Source organism: Motacilla alba, chromosome 5 (assembly GCF_015832195.1).
Source record: "Motacilla alba alba isolate MOTALB_02 chromosome 5, Motacilla_alba_V1.0_pri, whole genome shotgun sequence".
Classification (NCBI taxonomy): Eukaryota; Metazoa; Chordata; class Aves; order Passeriformes; family Motacillidae; genus Motacilla; species Motacilla alba.
In genome coordinates, this window is record NC_052020.1 from 57,299,264 (window position 1) to 57,318,638 (window position 19,375).

The 19,375-nt window shown below is 44.6% G+C and overlaps 1 protein-coding gene across 2 annotated transcripts; it reads left to right on the top strand.

The window, feature by feature from the left end:
- Nucleotides 1-940: 940 nt before the first annotated feature.
- Nucleotides 941-17,810, top strand: LOC119702076 (potassium channel subfamily K member 16-like). Of its 2 annotated transcripts, XM_038139534.1 has the most exons (6): nt 941-1,262; nt 3,278-3,398; nt 5,099-5,265; nt 6,818-6,986; nt 10,035-10,195; nt 16,498-17,810. In XM_038139534.1, exons 1-6 carry the CDS (start codon nt 1,068-1,070, stop codon nt 16,510-16,512), a joined length of 828 nt encoding a protein of 275 aa, XP_037995462.1. In that variant the 5' UTR covers nt 941-1,067; the 3' UTR covers nt 16,513-17,810. The 2 variants fall into 2 exon arrangements, with proteins under 2 accessions (XP_037995462.1, XP_037995461.1); XM_038139533.1 differs by lacking the exon at nt 16,498-17,810 and having other exon boundaries at nt 10,035-12,231.
- The last annotated feature ends 1,565 nt before the right edge of the window (nt 17,811-19,375 follow it).

The following is a 19,375-nucleotide window of genomic DNA, read 5'->3' on the forward strand; positions in this document are numbered from 1 at the left end:
CCCTCTCTCACAAATTCTTCTCAGTGGCACCCAAATTCTTCCTGAAGCAAATGGAACAAGCTCTGACTGTTATATAAATGATTTCTCAATGCATGAGAACCATCCTTCTGAAATCAGCAGAGGCTACATTGCTGTAGGAAACAGAGAATCAAAGTCACTTAGGTTGGAAAAGACCCTTAAGGTCGTTGAGCCCAACCATTAACCCAGCACTGCCAAGCCCACCACTAACCTGTGTCCCTAAGCACCATGTCTGATGATCTTTGAGGTCTTTTCCAACCTAAACAATTCTATGATTTTATGACTCCAGGATCCGATGGCATAGCTACTTTTTTATCCATCTCCCTGTGCACCCAGTACCAGTGTAATGTATTCCCCTGGATGCAGTGCAGAGGAATTGCTTGCTGGCAGAAGAACCTGTTCAGATTTGGCACATATGAACCCACGGCCATTTGCCTGTGTGTCCAAGGTTTTGCTCTGAGCTGTTGAGGCTCTGCAGGGCTGCATGACCTGCCCTGTGCTGCAAGCAGACAAGTGAAGCCCAAAAGATCAGTCCAGCTGCATTTCCCTGAGGCTGCCCCCGAACACGGGGCAAGAAGGAGCTCCTGGGATCAGAGGCTTGCCCTGGAGTCCTGTTCTTGGACTCAGCAGGGCAAACAATGGTTTTCCAAGCAAACTCCCCTGTGAACCCCTTCCAGACTATCCTCACCTGTCCCCAGAGCCTTCTGAGCAGGAGATGGCCACCTGCCAGCTGCTCAAATCCTGACCCACTTTTCCTGAGAACTCAGCAAGGGAGAGTTTCACAGACAAGAGGAAATCCCTAAACAGCATGCAGTCCAGAGAATGGAAAGTTTTTTCTTGGGAGGGGTTGGGTTCATTGTGGTTCCCCCCCGTGCTTCCAGCTTCCCAATGAATGCATCTGGCAGCTCACTGTCCCTGCCAGTGCAGGATCCCAGCGGAAACCAGAGCGGGGAGGGCTCTTCCTGCCCGGGGGAGGCTTCCCAGGAGTGTGAGGGATTTACAGTCACCACCTCTCGCTGCCCATCCCCTGCAGAGTCGCCCTGAAGGCCATGTGCAGTGGCAAGCTGCAGACAGCCTTGCTGGTGGCTGGCTACTTTGTCTACCTGCTGGTGGGTGCTGCCGTGTTCCAGGCCCTGGAGAGGACTGCTGAGAAGCAGGAGAAAATGGCAGCTGCCCAGATGAAGGAGGCTTTTCTGCAGAACTTCACGCAGCTCACGGTGGCAGAGATGGAGCAGTTCATGAAGGTGAGTGGAAGTCCTTTCTCTCTCCTTTTTCCCCCCAATCAGATGTTGTTTCCTACTCATCCTCACTGCACAGGTAACTCTTACTGCTTTCCTTCTGATTGTGGTCACTTGGATTCTTCCAGCAAATCCCTCTCTGGTGTGAGCAGGCAGCTCACCCTGATGGTAAATACAGCTTGTGTAGCTGGACAAAACCTTGTGTGTGCTAGCTGTTAAAAATCCCCATCCCACAATATCCTGGGTTTTTTGGGGTCTTGCCTCCTGTTGATTCTGCTTTTAGTGCGGCTGTGCTCTTACACAATGGGTGGCATGGCAAGAAAAATGAGGCTGTCTGAAATGAATAGGTGTGGCTGCCACTCGGAACAGCGTCAGAGATTGTGCAAAGGAACAATAAGAAAAGGTCTGGATGGGGAAAAAAAACCCCAAAAAACCTCCAAATAACTACAAGGATGGTGGCATGATCAGAGTTTAGTTATTGAGGATGCTGCAGAAGAGAAACAGGTAGCCTGGCCAGGGGAAAATATTCCTGGTCATGGCACAGGAAGATGAAGATGAATATTGCTGTCTCTTCACCTTGAGTATTTTAGAGCTCTATCTGCTGTTAATGCAGGAGAAAATGAGGAGTTAAAGCCTTGCTGGAGGCATTTCCACATGGAAAACTAATAAAGTTCTTAAAGTTCTTTCTTAAAACTAATAAAGTTCACAGAATAAAGAAATGTGGGGTAGAACTGGTGTTTGTAATAGCAGAACAAGCAATTCAGCCCCTGTTTCACCCATGCATGCATCCTCTTCACCTTGTTTCTTATGGGTAGGGAAGAAGGTAAAAAAAAAAAAAAGAGAGCTTTTCAAGAAAGGAGGAAAAAAAGAAGATGAGCTTTTAAGACAAAGAAATCTTTGTGCAAGGGCTATGGAAATTATTTTTGTTAGCCTCAATTTTCTGAGACACCAGCAAAAAACTTAGTGAAGGAAGAAGCAGGGAGGAAGATTTTGCTGGTGCAATTTATTCCAGCACACGTCCTGCTTCTGGCAGGGCTCTGTCCTGGATTTTATCTGTAATTTTTGTTTCTGTACAAACCAGCCTGCCTTCCAGATGTCCAGTCTGATGTTCTCTGTATGCTAAAGACAGGGACAACTGGGTACTGTTTGCTTTTAAAATTTCCTTTTAACTTAAAAAAAAAAAAGAGAAAAAAAAATAACGGCACTTAGAATTAAAACCAAGGAAGAGTCTGAAAATGCATAAAGTGATAAATGATAACACTGGAGAGGTGTGGAAGAAATATTTAGTCAAGCCTTGTGTGGCAGGGCAGTCTCAACTCAACCCAAACCATCTCTGATAGATGTTCCTCTAACCTCCCCTCAAAGGCAACTTTGCAAACATGTGCAAATGTGTAAATTTATCTGTGTGTATTCATGCATGCAGTTTGGAGAAGAATGTGTATGTCAGGCTTTGCAAATCAATGGACTTTGTCTGAATTTGATTCTGTGACACTAATCAAAATACAGACTTGAAATTAAATGCTCAGTGTATCTCATGTGTACTCTGGCACAACTCACTGATGCACTGCTGGGAGGGATCAGAGCCACTGCTCATACAGGTGGGTGATCAGATCTTGGATCTACCGCTGCCATCTCAACTGCAAGACCAAATCCAACAATCAGCCACCCCCATCTCTTAAACCAGTGCTCTGCCACATCCTAGTCACTCACAGGATCATGATTTTCCAAACTACTTGGCCTGAAAGAAACAAGGTCCTTGGTCACACTGAAAGAAACCATTTCTCTCCAAACACCCACTAGAGCAGTCAGCACAAACAGGGCAGAAGTTGAACACCCAAAACCAATGGATAATGGCTTCCCAACCTTGGAGGTGAAGGTGTGGATAGTGTCAGACAATCTCTGAAGTGAGGTGAGTGGTACTCACAGGAGAAGAGCAGCAGTTGGCTAAACCTGGAATATTTTTGCGGCAAGCACTTGCGAAAAGCAGTCATGATGATACCAAACTTTGCTTTCTCTCCCAGAACCTGATTGAAGCCATTCAAAATGGAGTATACCCCGTTGGAAATGAGTCACAGTTTGAAGAGAGCAACTGGGATTTCAGCAACTCCTTCTTCTTTGCAGGCACAGTTGTCTCCACAATAGGTAGTCTAATGCTTTCCATTTATGTGTGCTTGTGTGTGAGTGATGTTTATTATAGCTGGTTATTAGGACGTGAATGGATAATACTTTGCAGGATAAAAACTCCAGCCCTTTGTTGTCATGGGTGGCAAGCAGGCATGGACTTAGTCCTAAGACCTTCCCAGTGCACAGTTCTTCATGCTTTATTTTGGCTTGTCAAATATCAGAGGCCTTTCCTATTATTTGCCACTTGTTTCTTCTTTTCAAATCATAATGTTTACTCTGCTGATATTTGTGAGTGGGAGATAAACTTCACTTTCCTGGTGTTTATTCCAGGCTTTAAATTTGAAAGTGCTGTAAACCATAAAAAATGTAAGGAAATAAGTGAATCCTGCTGAGGCCTGGGCACTGTCTCCAAAACCTGTTTTGAGCTATTAATTCACATATTCAATTAGTAACATGCCAGGAGGAAAAAAATGGGAAGGGGTAAAGGCAAATGCTGAGAATTTTACACTGGTGCTTCAAACTGTTCTGACCTTTACATGGCCTGCCTGCCCCTACCTGCTTCATCCTTTCTTTCAAATGTACATTCCAAAAAGTGCAGGCCTGCCAAACTTAAGGATAAAACCCATACTGTTGGCACCTGCTTCACAGTCATGCAGTGGAAGTCAAATCTGTGTTTTTACAGAGTGATGCTGAGGCCTCACTCCCACCAGACCCTAAGCACATCTAATCTGAGTGTGACATGTCCCGAGGGCCCCAGTAGTGTCCCAGCATCATGGGAGCTGTGTAAGTGCTGCCTGAGCCCACAGGGAGATCTCCTGCTGTAGAAGGGGAGGGTTCTGACCCATCATTGAAACCGGAATATTTCTGCAACAGGGAGCACAAGACAGCTCATGCATTTGGAAATTCAGTAGCCCAAAAATCACTCAGTTGCTTTGTCTTTTCCCCCTGAAGAAAACATTACCTTTTCCAAGTAATGGATGCCTTGACATGAACTCTGCATGGGAAATGCAGTTTCCCAGGGTCACTGATAGCATAAAGACATGCACAAAGTTCAGTATTCTTGCACTCAGGCATGCACCTCATGTGGTCCAAGAGTCTTTAGACTAAAGGACATGTTTGGGGTTATTCCTCTACTTAGATAAATCCTCTCTTAGTAGGACCTTAAGACAAATGGCTCTTTGGCATGAATAAATCAGCCACCAGCAAGGTCTGGACTAATTAGCACCATCTCTTCTAATGCACACTGCACTGGGACTGGAGTCAGTATCTGGAGATAGCAACTCCCTGGGATGGAGCCAGGGAGGTCACTAACACACAGGCAGATCAACAAGAAGCTGGAGATGGCTGCATGTGATCCTGACAGCCTGGGACTCCAGCTCTGATGTCTTCCAGATCCTCAGACGTCTATTTTCTGACTTTCCATGTATTTGTCACAGGACAGAGCATGTTTCCCATAATTACATCTTGATTGTGGTTTTGTTCCCACTAAGGCTGTGTTGGGAACACACAGTGCTTCTGCGTTCCCCCAGACATGCAGGGTGAACCACTTCATCTGCTTACTGCCTTTTTCAGAGGAAAAAAGAGTGCATTTGGGCTGAGAAGCACTAGCCACATCTTCTAGGGTCAAAGGCAGGCTGAACTGGACTAAGGGTGAATATGACTGTGAATTGCTGCAGTTCTTTGGAATATCTCCTCTGACCCATCTTTTTTTCTAATAGGCTATGGCACATTACATCCTAAAACTGCTGGGGGACAGATCTTTTGTGTGTTTTTTGCTCTTTTTGGAATCCCTCTGAACATTGTTTTTCTGCACCGTGTCGGTAAGATGCTCTCACTGCTCTGTAAAAAGCTGGGGAAATTCCTGTACGAGAAAGGAATGAGAAAGGTAATTGGTTTTACTTACTCAGGCACAATTATATGCTCATTTCTAGTGTTTTTCTCAAGTTTTATGCTGCCTTATCCTCGATTGTATTTGCTCTTGTGCTGGTTAGATGTTGTTCTCGGGCAGGGAAAGAGGCATTCTTCACTTGCAGAGCTAAGCAGACATGTCAGCCATGGAGGAGATGTTCAGACACAGGCATGCATTTTGTCTTCCCATCTTGAGGGCAGAAATCCAGCCCCCTTCAGCAATCTGTGGAGAGATGGGGCATCCCACCCCACTTCTTGAGACACTTATCTCAGGAGCCAACACCCTAAGGAAGTGTATGCATCCCTTTAAAATCAGTAGCGTGATTAAGCATCACCTTGAGGCTGCAAAAAGCAGGTGAGCTGTGCAAAGCTGTAAAAATTAGGTGAGGTGTAGAGGTTTCAATGGATTTTAACTCAATGCATAGTGTGCTACTCCTCCTAACTGATTGCCCAGTCCTTTAGTCTCTCTCCACCCTTAACTGTGACAGAAAGGAAGCATCAGGCTGAAGTTGTCCATTTGAGCCTGGTTGCTGAAAGATGAGGAGGCACCTGTAGCAAGCTACAGACAGGATGTCTTTTGTCTGGTTTATGCCCCAATTATTTTCAGCTCCTCCCCTTCTCTCAGCACTGCTGAGGAAGTGAGAATAGCTTTTCTGTGTCTCCCAAGGTAATTCTCCTTCAGGACAAGGTATGATTGCTACAGATAACCCTGTTCAGATTGCTAAATTTCTTGTCATATATGGCAAACTTAAACAGAAAATAAGGCTCAGTCAGATACAGACTCAAGTGTGTACACAATACATGAAGACATGAAAAGTTATCCAGCAGTTGCCCTTAATTTCCAGGCATTTGGAAAATTCTATACATAGAAACTATGTGTGTCTGGCTGATAAATCTCTGCATATAGCAAGTCTTTTTCTCTAGTCAAAGCTCCTTCATGACTGCTGGGAAGTAGAATGGTTTAAAGGTCACTGTCCAGGCTCTTCTTTATCAAGAGCTCATTTGTTTTTGTCGGTTTTTTTGGGTTTTTTTTTTGTAGTGAGATATCCACATGGGTTAGGAGCCAAGTTGTGGCATTGATGCAATGAGAAATAAAGTCAGTAATCAAGACTCTTGAAGATAGTACTGTCAGAAATGGTGCAATTGTTTTTTATTAAAAAACTCTTTTCCCAAGCAAATCTGAATTTAGGTGCCAACCCTAAATACCTAAAAATTAAAAATGAAGTTGTATGATGATAAGTGGAAATGGTAAATGTCATTAGATAGGAATTCCTCCATTAGTCACAGTCATTGGTACAATCAGGTAAAAGTCTACATCTTCCAGGGCCACTGTGGGCATGCAACACTCATAACACCTTACTTCCCCCTGCTTCTAAACAAGAATAAGGTATTTCCAGAGCAAAAGCTCTCAGTAGAAATCTTTCAGATCCTCTTGATCCCAGATAGCCACCCACTTTGAATAACCACTATTATATATAGCTTATTTGTGTTTCAAATCATGATTATAATTGAACTGGCTTATTTTTCAGAAGAAGATCAAATTTCTGACCCTTTTGTTCTTCCTGGCAACGGGGATCCTGGTTTTTCTGTGCTTGCCATCAGTCTTCTTCCAGATAACAGAGGGCTGGTCCTACAGTGAAGGAATTTATTTTGCATTTATCACCCTCAGCACCATTGGCTTTGGAGATTATGTTGTAGGTAAGATTGATTCCAGAGAGGAAGCTCATCAAAACACCAGGATAATCACTGTAATTCCCATGGGTTGACTGAATGTACTGTAGACACAAATCTGTCAAAAGTCTTTGCCTGGTCTTTGCCTTGTACAGTTCTGGGGGTAAATATTCACTTCTCTGGGGTTGTATGTGCTTATAAAAGCACATAAAAATATAATGAAATTAGGTGCTTTGGGGTGTAAAGAAGACAAGTATTTTGGTTAGGGAAGAGTGAGGGAATTTTTATTACCAAGAGGGAGCAGTTTATGACAGCTGTACAAAACAAAGTGTGTGTCACTGCTTTAGCCATCTCAGATTTAGGTTTCAAGGTGTAAAGTGAAGAAATAAGTGATCATGTTTCAGAATATATTACTTCACACGAGAGACTAAGAGGTGGAAATCCCAGTCAAGGGAAATTGGGGAAATCTACTCACACTATTAGAAGTGGGGCATCAATATATACATCACTGCAAAAGTGGCCTTCTTTAGTCTCCTGAGTATCTCTGGAGGTTTTCTATCCTCACAAGCCAGAGCTTAGGATTTCCCCTGAAGAAACATTGTTTAAGCTGCACTCAAGCATGCTGGAATGCTTCTCAAAACATTTCCGTGGATCTGCTGGACAAAATACACTCTTTGTGGAATAAGTTTCCAAAGGAACCGCAAAATAATTACCAGGAGCGAAATCTGTGTCCACAGAAGAAGCAGGAAACTGAACTCCATGGAGAATCCAAGATTTCTCTACAACGACCTGTCCTGCCATCATCTTGCCAGCCTGAACTTCTCCTCAGCAGAGATATGCAAAGAAAACTCTGGCTGATACTTGCACCAGTGCTGTCCTCACAGAGGGTCTGGAAGCCTCTCACACCTTTCTTAGGGACAGACATCCACCACACAACAAACCCCAGGCTCTGAAGCCTTGCAGAAGTGCTAGACAAGCCTTGGAGTCTCTCTGTGAGTTGGAAGGACTTCTTACATAAGGCTGATGACTTTGGCAGAGGGAGCCCACAAACTTTTCCAGGCACTGATGTGTGACTGTTGACTGTAATTTCTCTAAATCTATTCCATGAAACAGTCTGCTGTACAGAATGGTGGGGAGGGGCTGGTGCCATGCAGGAGAAAAACTGAGCATCAAAGTGTTTCATTGTCTTTCCTTGTCCAAATCACAGGTGTGTTTTACTATAATGACAGCAAGTCACAGCCTGAAAACCATGACTTCCACAGCACTCCTCTGCAGCCTTATTGCTTTACAAAAACAATTAATTGTATTTTAACTTTCTAATTGTTATTTAAAAATAACAATTAGATAGGCCTTGTGGCTCTATGATTTCACCTTCATTAGGATGACTTAACTGGAGCTGAAATATTTTTCTCTGCCAGTATTTATCTTAATTTGCCTTAACAACAGTAATGAAATGTTGATAAGTTTAATGCTTCACATCTTCACAATGAAATGAGCAGAATCAATGACTGCTCTGAGAATTATGCACTGAGAATTGCTTACAGATGATAAATAGTTTTGCACTGGTCAAGTGGAACAGAACAGGTTTGAGTTGATTTGCATTTTAGTAATTCAGGACTGGATTGTAGCTGACCTTGTTTGGGGAAGGCAGACATGCTGGGAAGATGGCTCAGCCTGGGTTTAACTGTTGGGAATACATGTACATACAGGTGATGCCTCTAGGGTGAAACTCCCTGGGGGTTGTTAACTGAATATTCCCTGCTCAAGTCCAGTTTTGGGTTAACAACACAAAGATGTTACTTGTGGCTTTGCTAACCCCGCATAATGAACTCCAGATAAGAGCACAACGAGGAGGTGCTTTGTACCAAGGCTGAGAATCCCTTTGCCAACTCAATGCCAGCAGCAGAAAAAGAAACGGCTGTTGGATACCTGTGCATGAGGACAAACCTGCCCGCTGCTGCCCCATTTCCAGAGCTCTTGGATAACAAAGAACAAAAATCTTGCCCATTAATCTATGCAGTACAGAGCACTGCAGGACTTGAAAAGAGTTACCAGCACCTGGGCTCCTCCTGGGCAGGTTCACCACGAGGTTTGTGGTGGTCTCTCTGTCCACGCACATTGCTGTGTTATCAACTATGTCAGGACACCTCTGGCAGTGACTTGGAGCACTCCATAAGCAATATCACCACATGTTCCTGCAGATGCCAGGGCCACATCACCTGTGGGGCCAAGCAAATCCTCTCTGTGTGTTGGGGGTGGGCTGCTGACATCTGAAAGATCAAACAAAATGACCCATGCAGAACAGCAGGTGTGAGGTCCTGGCTGATGCTAAGAGGCTCCGACTGCATGAAATAAGCTTTGGTCCACTGGTTTCCAGCATAGAAGGTTCTGTCCTTGGCATGTGTCAGTAAATTCTCATCAGTCATGTAGTTTTTTTAATGGGGGAAGCTCCTGAAGCCATTCAAAAGTGAGGTAGGAATTGCAGCTACCCTCTTTGTATGCTCGCAGGTACCTGTAATTTAAAGGAAATATTTATTAGGTTGTAATCACACTCTATAGAAATACAGGGAATTACAATTACCCAGATAATAATGGTTGTGTGGTTATAGTGGCCCATTGTGCCCTGCTTTTTGTGCTTTGGGAGTTTGGGTGTAATTCCAAGATAATACAATTTAACACTACTTCCCACATTATTTCATTTACCTGTCTGCACAGCAGTAGTACTGGGATTGATATGTAATAAGGGGAAAAAATAACTTACTCTGATGGTAATTCACCTCAATCACAGGATCGTAGAATCACAGAAATATCCTCTTCAATTCCAGTGTGTCATTTGGCAGGCCAGCATATTAGTATCATGTTTATTGCATGTATCAGTTCATTGCAACAGTAAGAGAATTGCCCAGCCTTAATGTAATGCTCTGGAGCTGAGAGTCTCCATTACAGCAAAAAAAGTCACTTTAAAGTACTCAATATAAAACATACTGATAAATTCATTAGGCTGTTCCACTTAACACTGGCAAGGCAATTTTAACTTTTTAATTTTCTCCTTCTTTCTCCCCCCCTTATCTTCAGGCAAACAGTCTGACAGGAAATACTTTTCCTACTATCGAGTGCTTGTGGCCATTTGGATTCTTTTTGGCCTTGCCTGGATTGCTCTGCTGTTTAATTTATTGACAACAGTACTAGAAGATACTGAAAAAATAATTGTCAAGGATCTCCGGCAAATTGGAAAGGTGAGTAAGGACAATGTAGGAAGCCAGCAAAGAAGATGCTGGCCTGTTCAGTTTATTCCAGAAGAAGAACCACTACCACCACGTGCTGGAGGGGATGCAATGAAAATGGAGTCATTAACAGCAGATTCTGAACACACAAAAAATGAGAAAAAGTGTTTCCTAATAGCAAAACTATTGCCGTAACGTGTTGAGAATTGAGTTCTTCATTGGAGAATTGCTAGTTAATTATTCTAAAGAAATTCCCATAGAAATAAAATTTCTCCTACCTTTTGCTGAGATATGACCTTTTAGAACTCAAGACTTGCAGTTACACAAAGCCTGGATATTAATGGTAAGAAATTTGCTCCTCAGTTTGCAGCTAGGTTGTGCTAACAGCCTGAGAAGTGCACTTGCTTTGCAAGGTGTTTTTAAGGTGCTTTCACAAACATGCAGAGGAGGGGCATGGAAGAACTTGCTGCTTCTGTTTGGATTTTGCAGTTTGCAAGAAATCATGTCTCTTCCAGGAACTGACATGCACAAGCTTTTCTGGCATTGCATAGCACTTTTGGAAGAAGAAATAAGGGTAGATAACTTAACAGGTGCCTGACTTGAGCCATCATATTGGATCAAGTGTTATGGTCTGAAAGACATGTTTAAATGACAAGACTTGAGCTCAGTTCAGAGACACTTGAAGCATCTAATGGATAGGGTTATGAAAAGGTTAGCATGTTAGAAATGATTGATTCTACCTCTTCCTCTTTTATACTAAGATGAATAAAGGCAATTTCAGCTTTTATCCCTGTGGCTCTGAAAAACTTTTCTGATGGTGTTTATAAAAAAACCATGTCTTTAATTCGATTTTTATAATAATTTTATTCTGCAAGTTTTTCATGAGAACAGAGAGCAGTTTGAAGGGAGGAGTCCTTGCTGCTATGTTTTGATTCCATAGGAACTATGAAGCCAATTAGCAATGATTCTGCGGTGCTGTTGCTCTCCAAGGGTGAGTGGGGTATAAACCTTCAACCAGGTGGAAAAAAAAGGATGTCAGGTCTGGGCATGGTTTTTCAGACATGCTGTCTGGCCTGCAGGCCACTTCTGGGTGAAGACTCTGACCTCCAAAGGGTTTATCTATGTGTCACAGGCCTTATGTGTGCCAAAAATACATGGAAACCCAGCCCTGAAGAGCTGGCCAAGCAGCTGGGGTAGACAGTCATAGAGGTGAAACATCCCATGTGGGTTTGTGGTCACACCGAAAGTCAGTCCAGCCCAACACCATCTCTGACCATGCCTAATGTGTCCCCCAGCAGTGCAGGGATCAGGCAGCTCTGCCATGCCCCAGCACAGGGGCCAGGCCCTCTGCCAGCCTGGCACAAGGCTGCCCATGCAGGAAATGGGGTCTGTACATCAAAATCCACGAAGTTGCCCAAATGCTGAGCTCACAGCAGCACCCACAGGAGCCCCCAAGGCAGTCCATAGCTTGAGTGCACCAGGTCCCTCACTCTGAGGTGACTTCTGACTTCGACAGTGCTGAAGCTGTCACTTGACAGGTTGCTGTGAGCCCCTCAAGCTCCTGTTTTGTCAGACTGAGTAATTGTTTTTTGCTCACCCTCTGGGTGTTACTTACAAAATGACCAGCCCATGCCAGAGTTATTCCTGTATGAAAGGGAGAATAAATTACAGCTATAAAGCAATTTCAGGTCATAAAGATGCAGTCAGCCTTGAAGCTGGATTCATAACTATCTCAGTCAAACAGAGCCATGCTTCTTGCCAAAGCAATTCTGCTGGTTCAAGACCTGGCATGTGGACCTGGCCAAATATGTACTTTCTTCCCCTCCAGAAATTATTTTTTATTTTTGTTACTCTCTAGGCTGACTTCTCACCTCGTATGTCTCACTGTCAGTAAATGTTTTTGAGGCAGCAGGAGCAAAACCTGACTGAAATCAAAGAAGGGTAGGAGGCACCAGAGCCAAGCAGAGAAAGCAGCTGGATGCTCCCAGGCAGGGATCTCTTCACCTCTCTGTTTCCCCTCTCACTGAGCATTAACCCACATTATTATTTTCCAGGCATCATTCTATTATCTTTTTTTCTTTTTTTTTTTTTCCCCACCCTTCCCAGAAGGATCATTAGCCCCACTCCCAGTCTAATGAGGGGACTGTCAGGGCTGGTTTAGGGGTGTGATAGTCCTGCCTTGGGGTGCAATACTCATTTTGCACAGCCTCTCATTATTCCTTCCATGGCAGTTCCTGGTGTCTGGAATGGAGGGTTTCTTCAACTTCTTCCCACTACTCCCTGTTGTGACAACACAACTCAGCCCTGGAACAGGCTGCACATGTCCCATTGGAACACAGAGTAACCAAAGATGCTTTTTTTTTAGGCATTTCAGGAAGGGCAAGAGAGACATCCCATGGCCTCTGAGTGTAAACAGCAAGCCCAGAGCCAGGCAGAGGCTCTTGGAGCAAAATAGGGCAAATTCTCGTTTCTTTGCCCTGGCAGGTGTTTAACCATGAAACCCAAGCACTTCCCACCTCCAGGAGCCCATCTGTCCTGTGTAGTCATTGCCGTAGGGTGCAGGCATTTTAACTCATTCCTCCTGCCATGCTCCAGGGTAAGGATGTGGCCCAGAGGGACTGAAAAGCCACCCAAGGCCAGAGGATCCAGGAACATTAGGCAGGAATGGCCATCGTGGGGCTGTCCACCTTCAGGCAGCAAGAACTGAGGTGTCCCTCCAAGTGTAGGTGCCAGCCTGGGAGCACAGAAAACACATCCATTAAAAAAATATAAAAATAAAAATTAAAAAAATATAAAAATAAAACCTCTCAGGAGAAGCTCAGCTGCTCTGAGAAAGAAAGCTGCCCATTCATAAATCCTTCCTCCTTTTGGAGAAGGGTCTTAGCTGTGCTCCTTGTGCCCTCCAGTGGCTGTGTGCTGCAGACCCTTTCCCTTCACATCCCTGCCACCTTCGGGGAGCCATTCTCCACCTCCCACTGTGCAGCTCCGTTTTATCAGTGAGAACCAGATGACACTGCCCTGTGTTTTTATCCAGTTCACACAAGCTTGCAAAAGGCTAAAAAAAAAAGCCTCATTCTCCAGAAAGAGATGGGGATGAACACCTCAGCCTGGTGCAGCCAAGGTCCCTGCCTCATGCCCACATGGAGACAGCTCTGTGGGGGCCAGCTGGGGATGTGGTGGCTTTCTGCCAGCAAACCATCACGAGAAGGATCCTCCCTGGCAGCACACACGGTGCTGATGGTGGGGAGCACTCCCATCACATGCCCCATGCAGAAGCTTGCCATGCACAAAATCTGTTTCAGGGTCAAGGCGCACATTCCCACCCCGTCCCACAAGGGAAAGGGATTGGTCTGGGAAAAAAATGTGCAAAAAGGCAAGTTTGTGTGCAGAATCTGGGGCCTGGAGAGGCTGGCTCCTTCTGCAGCAGCCTGGAGGGCAGGCAGTGCCTCATGCAGCACCAGGGGTGGAGATAGGAGCTGCAGATATGTGGAAGGAAGAACCAGCACCAAAGGGTGTGTGGTCCTCTCTGCTGGGAAAAGCAAGGGGAAAGCCTGGGAAAGCTGCAAGCCAGGGTGGGAGAAGAACTTTTTTGGATGTGATGTTGTTCCTCGTTCTTAAGCGGAATGATAAATCTGTCTCCAAAAGGGCTTAGGCACAGTGACAAATCTCTCCAGGGCTGGAGCAAGCAGCCTTTTCCAGCATCATCATCATCCTCAAAGCATTGCACAACAGCAGCAGAAGTTGTCCTCACATCACCCCTGGAAGGGGGAATTGTTGATTCCTGTGCAGGTAACAGGGCCCCAGAGAAAATTCAGTGTATCCCAAACTCATGCATCAGACCTCTGGCTCTCTCAGCCGGGACCAGGTGTCCTGGTATTGCTTACTGATAAACCAGACCCAGACAGTGGTTCTGTACTTGTTGAGGTTAAAAAAAAATAGACTTGAATTGAGAGCAGAATTAGAGCAGAGATTCTACTCCACATCTGGAGATTTAAAATAATCCCAAGATTTTTAATTCATGAGTATAAGCCAGGCTTTGCTGTTCTTCTGCACGTTCTCCTTGCCCAAGGGACAGAAACCAGTAATAAATCTGTTCCAAAATCCCTGTTCTGCCAAGTGACAGAGTGACAGAAATCCTCTGGGGACCAAGCAGAAGGGTTCTCCACTGGCAGATCTGTACAGCCTGCAGCCTTTTCTGGGAGTTGCTCAGAGCTCTCCCTGTCACCCATTCCCACTGTGCCACACAGGGGAATCCAATTTTCACAGAGCAGCCTCCTGTGCAACTGCCAGCTCTCCCACTGCAGCTTGTTTTCAAATGGGAAACATTTCCAAGGCAAGCCAAATACTTTCCAATACATTAAACCAGTTGCTGAAAAACTCCAGGAGTAGGATTGGGAAATATATTATCTGGGATTAAATGGCAGCAGCATGTTCCTGCATTCACTCTGTGCTGCTCCTCATACATCACCCACATCTTTGCTGCCAGCTAGGAAACAGTGTGCACTTCTGCGCTTGAAACCAAGGAAAAGCCATGAGGAATTATTTTTCCCCTCAGAAATTCAATTGCCTCCAGAGAGAACAGGAGATATTACACTTTGATCTGTCTTTAATTAGTATATGGGCTGTTAGGGATCGTTTGAGGTCTCCCTCAATTAATAGCCAGTTCATTTGGAGAGATTATTTTTTTTTCTGGAAGCAGAGGCACTACTCAAAACAGTGGAACACCTTGGCTAATCTAACATCACACAGCCAGTGGGATATTTTTTTTTTTTACAGCAATTGCTAAGCATGGGCCACACACATGCTGTTTTCCACTCTGCCACACTTGGACTTGTGCTTTCTTGCCTGACTTGTGACCAAAAGGCTGGATCCAGCTCAGAACTGGTTTAACAAACATAACTAATCACTCTACAAAGGCTTGTTTGTAATCCATCCCTCATAATCACACCCAAAGAAACAAAAACCCCAGGTTTTGGTGCCAGCCAAGTCCCTCATACCATTCTAGTAGGATTCAAAGTGGTGTTGAACATGGATTTGACACCAGATCTCACAGTGTGAGGAGAGGGAAACCTTTGGGATCCCTCACGTGGATGACTGGGGGAAGGTGTGATGGGATGTCTGAGGACCAGCCTGGGCAGCACTGACTTTATCACAGGTAAAGTCAACATTCGGCCCTTCTGGGGCTAAAAAGTTGGGGGGAAGTAAAAATTCTGCCTCCAGAGAGCCTTGTCCATGCTCCTGCATCCCTGCAGCCAGTCTCACCTCCAACCCAGAACAGGAACTCAAATCTGCTTAGAAAATTCAGTGTTTACTATCATAAGTGGTTCTGGACTCAATTAGGATAATTCTCAGTCATGGGTTTGGAAGGGCTCATTATGCTGAGTTAAAATTAGGGCAATTATTGAATCCATTTGATTACCAGACATGATTTAGGAGATGTGTCTCTTGAATAAACACTTTCCAAATTTCTCTTTCAATTACTCTTACATTTGTGGTTAGAAACTACATATGTACTTTGTGGTGAGATGCTGAAGCATGAAATAATACATCCCCAGAAAGAGAGATACCCTGATAAGCAGAACAATAATAATAACAAGCATGAGTCATTGAAAAATGAAGGGAGGTACAATTTACAGTTTAAACTGATGGCTTCCTTGAGAGGGATTAGCCAGAAAGATGCTGATGTTCTCAAAGAACAAATGTGGTTTGAGGTGGATCCAGCTTCTCAAAGTAAAAGATGACTCTTCATCTTTTGGCATGGAGAAAATCATGCATCAAGACCAGGAAAGAGCATAAGTCAGAATTTGTGCTGAAGTCCCCATTTAAATGTTCCCTTCATTTAAATGACTCATTGAATGCTTTAAGACCAAGGACAAGGTCTTAAATTTAAAATGGTTTTGGAGATTTTACTGGAAACCTAAGCAGGTTTCATCTGTCCATTCTCAGCTTCAAAAGTCCAGGCATTAATCTCAAAATAAAATATGCAGTTCCTGAGAATTAGAAAGATGCAAGAGGCCCAGTATGGGCACCTTACAGTTGCTGGAAACAAATTCTCCTCATCCAAGCAGTCTGCCTCTTCACAAAGCATGCAGGAGCTGTTGAGTGTCTCTGTTGTTCAAGTCTGTCAAATCAGTGCTAGGGTTGGGGCCTGTATATTGCCCCAGATTAGATATAAATCAATTAGAGGTCAATGCCAATCTCTGCAAAACTTCAGCCACTTTCCCAATTGACAGTGTAAAAGTCCAACACATAATTTTTAAAAATATATTATTTTCCTTTCTTCCTTTCTTTCCTGATTTTTTTCTTCCTTACAGCCTTCAAGCTGGTGATGGGATGAAGGATGGATGCAGCAGAGCTCACTACAGTCCCAGAAATGCATGGGCAGCTCCTGGAGAACATGGCCCAGCAACAAGGCCTCCAAAGTGCTTAAAGGCTGAATGTAATGACAACAGTGGTAGCACAGTTGGGTGATGCCAAATGGCCAAAAATTGCCAGGGGGAAGCAAAAAAGAGGAATTTCCAGCAGTGGTTGTAAAAGTCTATTCCTTGCTTGCAGCAGGTCTCTGAGCAAAAGCCTGAATACAAGCTGCCCACACTTATTGCTCAAACATGGGTCATTTTTTGGGCTGGGGTTTGGTAACAACACTTCCCAGTCATCTCTGTAGGTGCTGAGCTGCCTTAGCAAACCAACCAGTGAAGGTGGAAAACATCCTCTAGGATGTTCTCAAGGGAGAAGCACAAGTTTTGGTGCATGAAATTTGCACACTGGCATTTGTAGTGGTGAACAGTGCTCAAGCATACTGGAGTGGAAGGGCTTTGGTGTGGCAGCCAGGGTGCCTTCCAGCTACTCTGCTGGGAGAGAGAGAGACCCCACAGAGACCCCTGCTTTGGCACATGGTTTTCTCAGTGAGCATGGTTCAAGGACAAAACCAGAGAATGGCAAACTCCTGCTCAAACCCCCAAAGCCCACACTTACTTCACACATGCCAAAAAAGCAGAGCAGTGAGTTACAGAAATGAGAAATGTGTTCACTCCCCGACCAAGGCCATCTGTCTCATGTGGAGACAGCAGGATGAGGAGAGGTGGTGTAAAGGACAGGCAGAGCACTCTCCCCTGTGGGATTATGGATAGTGGCTGGTTTTTTGGATCAGCCTACACGATAGGTAAACCCCTTTTTGCACAGGTGTCCATCAGCTGAGACAGTGCATTGTGGTTGTAGATGGACTTTATACAAGGACAGGGAGGGACAGGACAAGGGGAAACGGGCTTCAAACTGACAGAGGGCAGGGTTAGGTTAGATGTTAGTAAGAAATTCTTCCCTGATAGAGTGTTGAGGTCCTGGCACAGTTGCCCAGAGGAGCTGTGAGTGCCCCATCCCAGCCTTTTTCCTGGCCAAGCTGGATGGATGGGGCTTGGAGCAGCCTGGCCTAGTGGGTGTCCCTGTCCATGGCAGGGCTTTGGAGCAAGATGGTCTTTTAGGTCCTTCCCAATCCAAATCACTCCGTGTTTCTAGGATTCTGTAATGTCACTGTGCACACACACCACAGGGCCTCCAGATGTCACCATCGACCCAAGCAAGAAAGAGGCACAGCACAAACCGAGTAGAAAAACCTCACTCACAGACTTCTCCTTCAGTCCCTGCTCCCCTGCGTGGGACAGACAGACAGACAGACAGGAGGCTTTCCAGTCCACCTGGATAAAGTGCTTGAATCACAGACAAAATTAACGAATGTGGTTTTTAGCTGTGCATGCAAGAATTTTGTATGCGCATTATGCTGATGTAGATCACATGGGTGCTTCCCTGTGTGTAGGTGCTCATTATTTTACATACATATATCAAATCACCTATGTGTGTGTGTGTATATATATATATATGTATATAAACTTATATATATAACTTCATACCTTTTGGTCCGGAGAATCACAGGTTCTTTGCCATCAACTTTACCTGAAGATAAAAGCAAGGTGTGTTCTGCGGTGCCTTTTCTAACCATATACATATTCATCTCTTCCAGTACACATTCCTGTGTCCCATCCAGCTGATGAGCTGAGAAATGGAGCAATCAGCCCTGTATAAAGGATCTGAGAGCATAGGCACCGTGTTCCCAGAGAAAGAAGACAATATGCCCTCAAGTCTGTGTAGTAAGGTCAGTGTTGACTTTTCAAGGAATTGGTTGTCTCTTCTATTTCCCTCGGCTTGTTAAATTCATTTTATGGCTCTCTTTCAGCAACCTAAATTTGCCTGTAAAGAAAAAGAAAAAAAGGCTTAAAAAAATCACAACTCTGCCTCTTCTTCCCTTGAACTCCGCCCTCTCCTTACCGCCCACAAGATTAGGTGCATTCAACATTTATGGGGAAGGAAAAAGCCCTCAGCTCTGCTCAAGGCTGGCATTTACATTGTCCCTGTCACTGCGTGGAGCTGTGATGCAGAATAAAGTCACAAGCAGAGCCAAGCATTGAGGCAGCAGAGGTGTGGAACCCAAGGGGCACTGCTGGTCACCCTTCCAGGGCTGCAGAGGGGTGTGCAGGGTGGCAGAGCACCCTCCAACCTAACCTTGTACCTGCAGAAAACTGGGGGATATTCGGGGGCTGGTTGTTTAAACACGCCACACACCCTTCCCCCTGAACGTGACATTAAAAAAAAATCACAAAAGGAAATGCCAGATTGGGTTGGGGAATGCTTGTAGGGTACAGAGGTGTTGTTTTTACATGAAAAGACCCTCAGGGTGCTCCTGCACCAAAGTTTTCATCCTCACAAAGTTTGAGGAGGGCCTGGAGGGATGGTGACATGGAAGATTAATGGATCTCTCCCAGCCATAGGTTGTCAGTTAAGTCAAGCACTGCTAATGCAGGATGCTGTCCTGAGACCCCTGTTAGCCCAATGACAAAGCTTTTTTTAAGTCCTCTGTGTAAAAGGCATAATCCTTGTATGCCAATGGATCATATCCTCGAGATCCCTAGGGAGCAAGGCAAATGTGGAAAGAAAGGGAAAGGAAATCCCTTATTTCATAATGGTGCAAACAGACATGTCAGGAGAATTACATCAATATGCAGCACATGTGAAATTTAATACTCCTCCTAATGCATTTAGATGAGGCAAAACGTAAAGTCTGTATTGCCTCTGGGAATAATTCTGGTAGGAAGCTTTCACCACTAGGAACCAAGGTCTTTCTACTTACTCTGGAATTTGAGC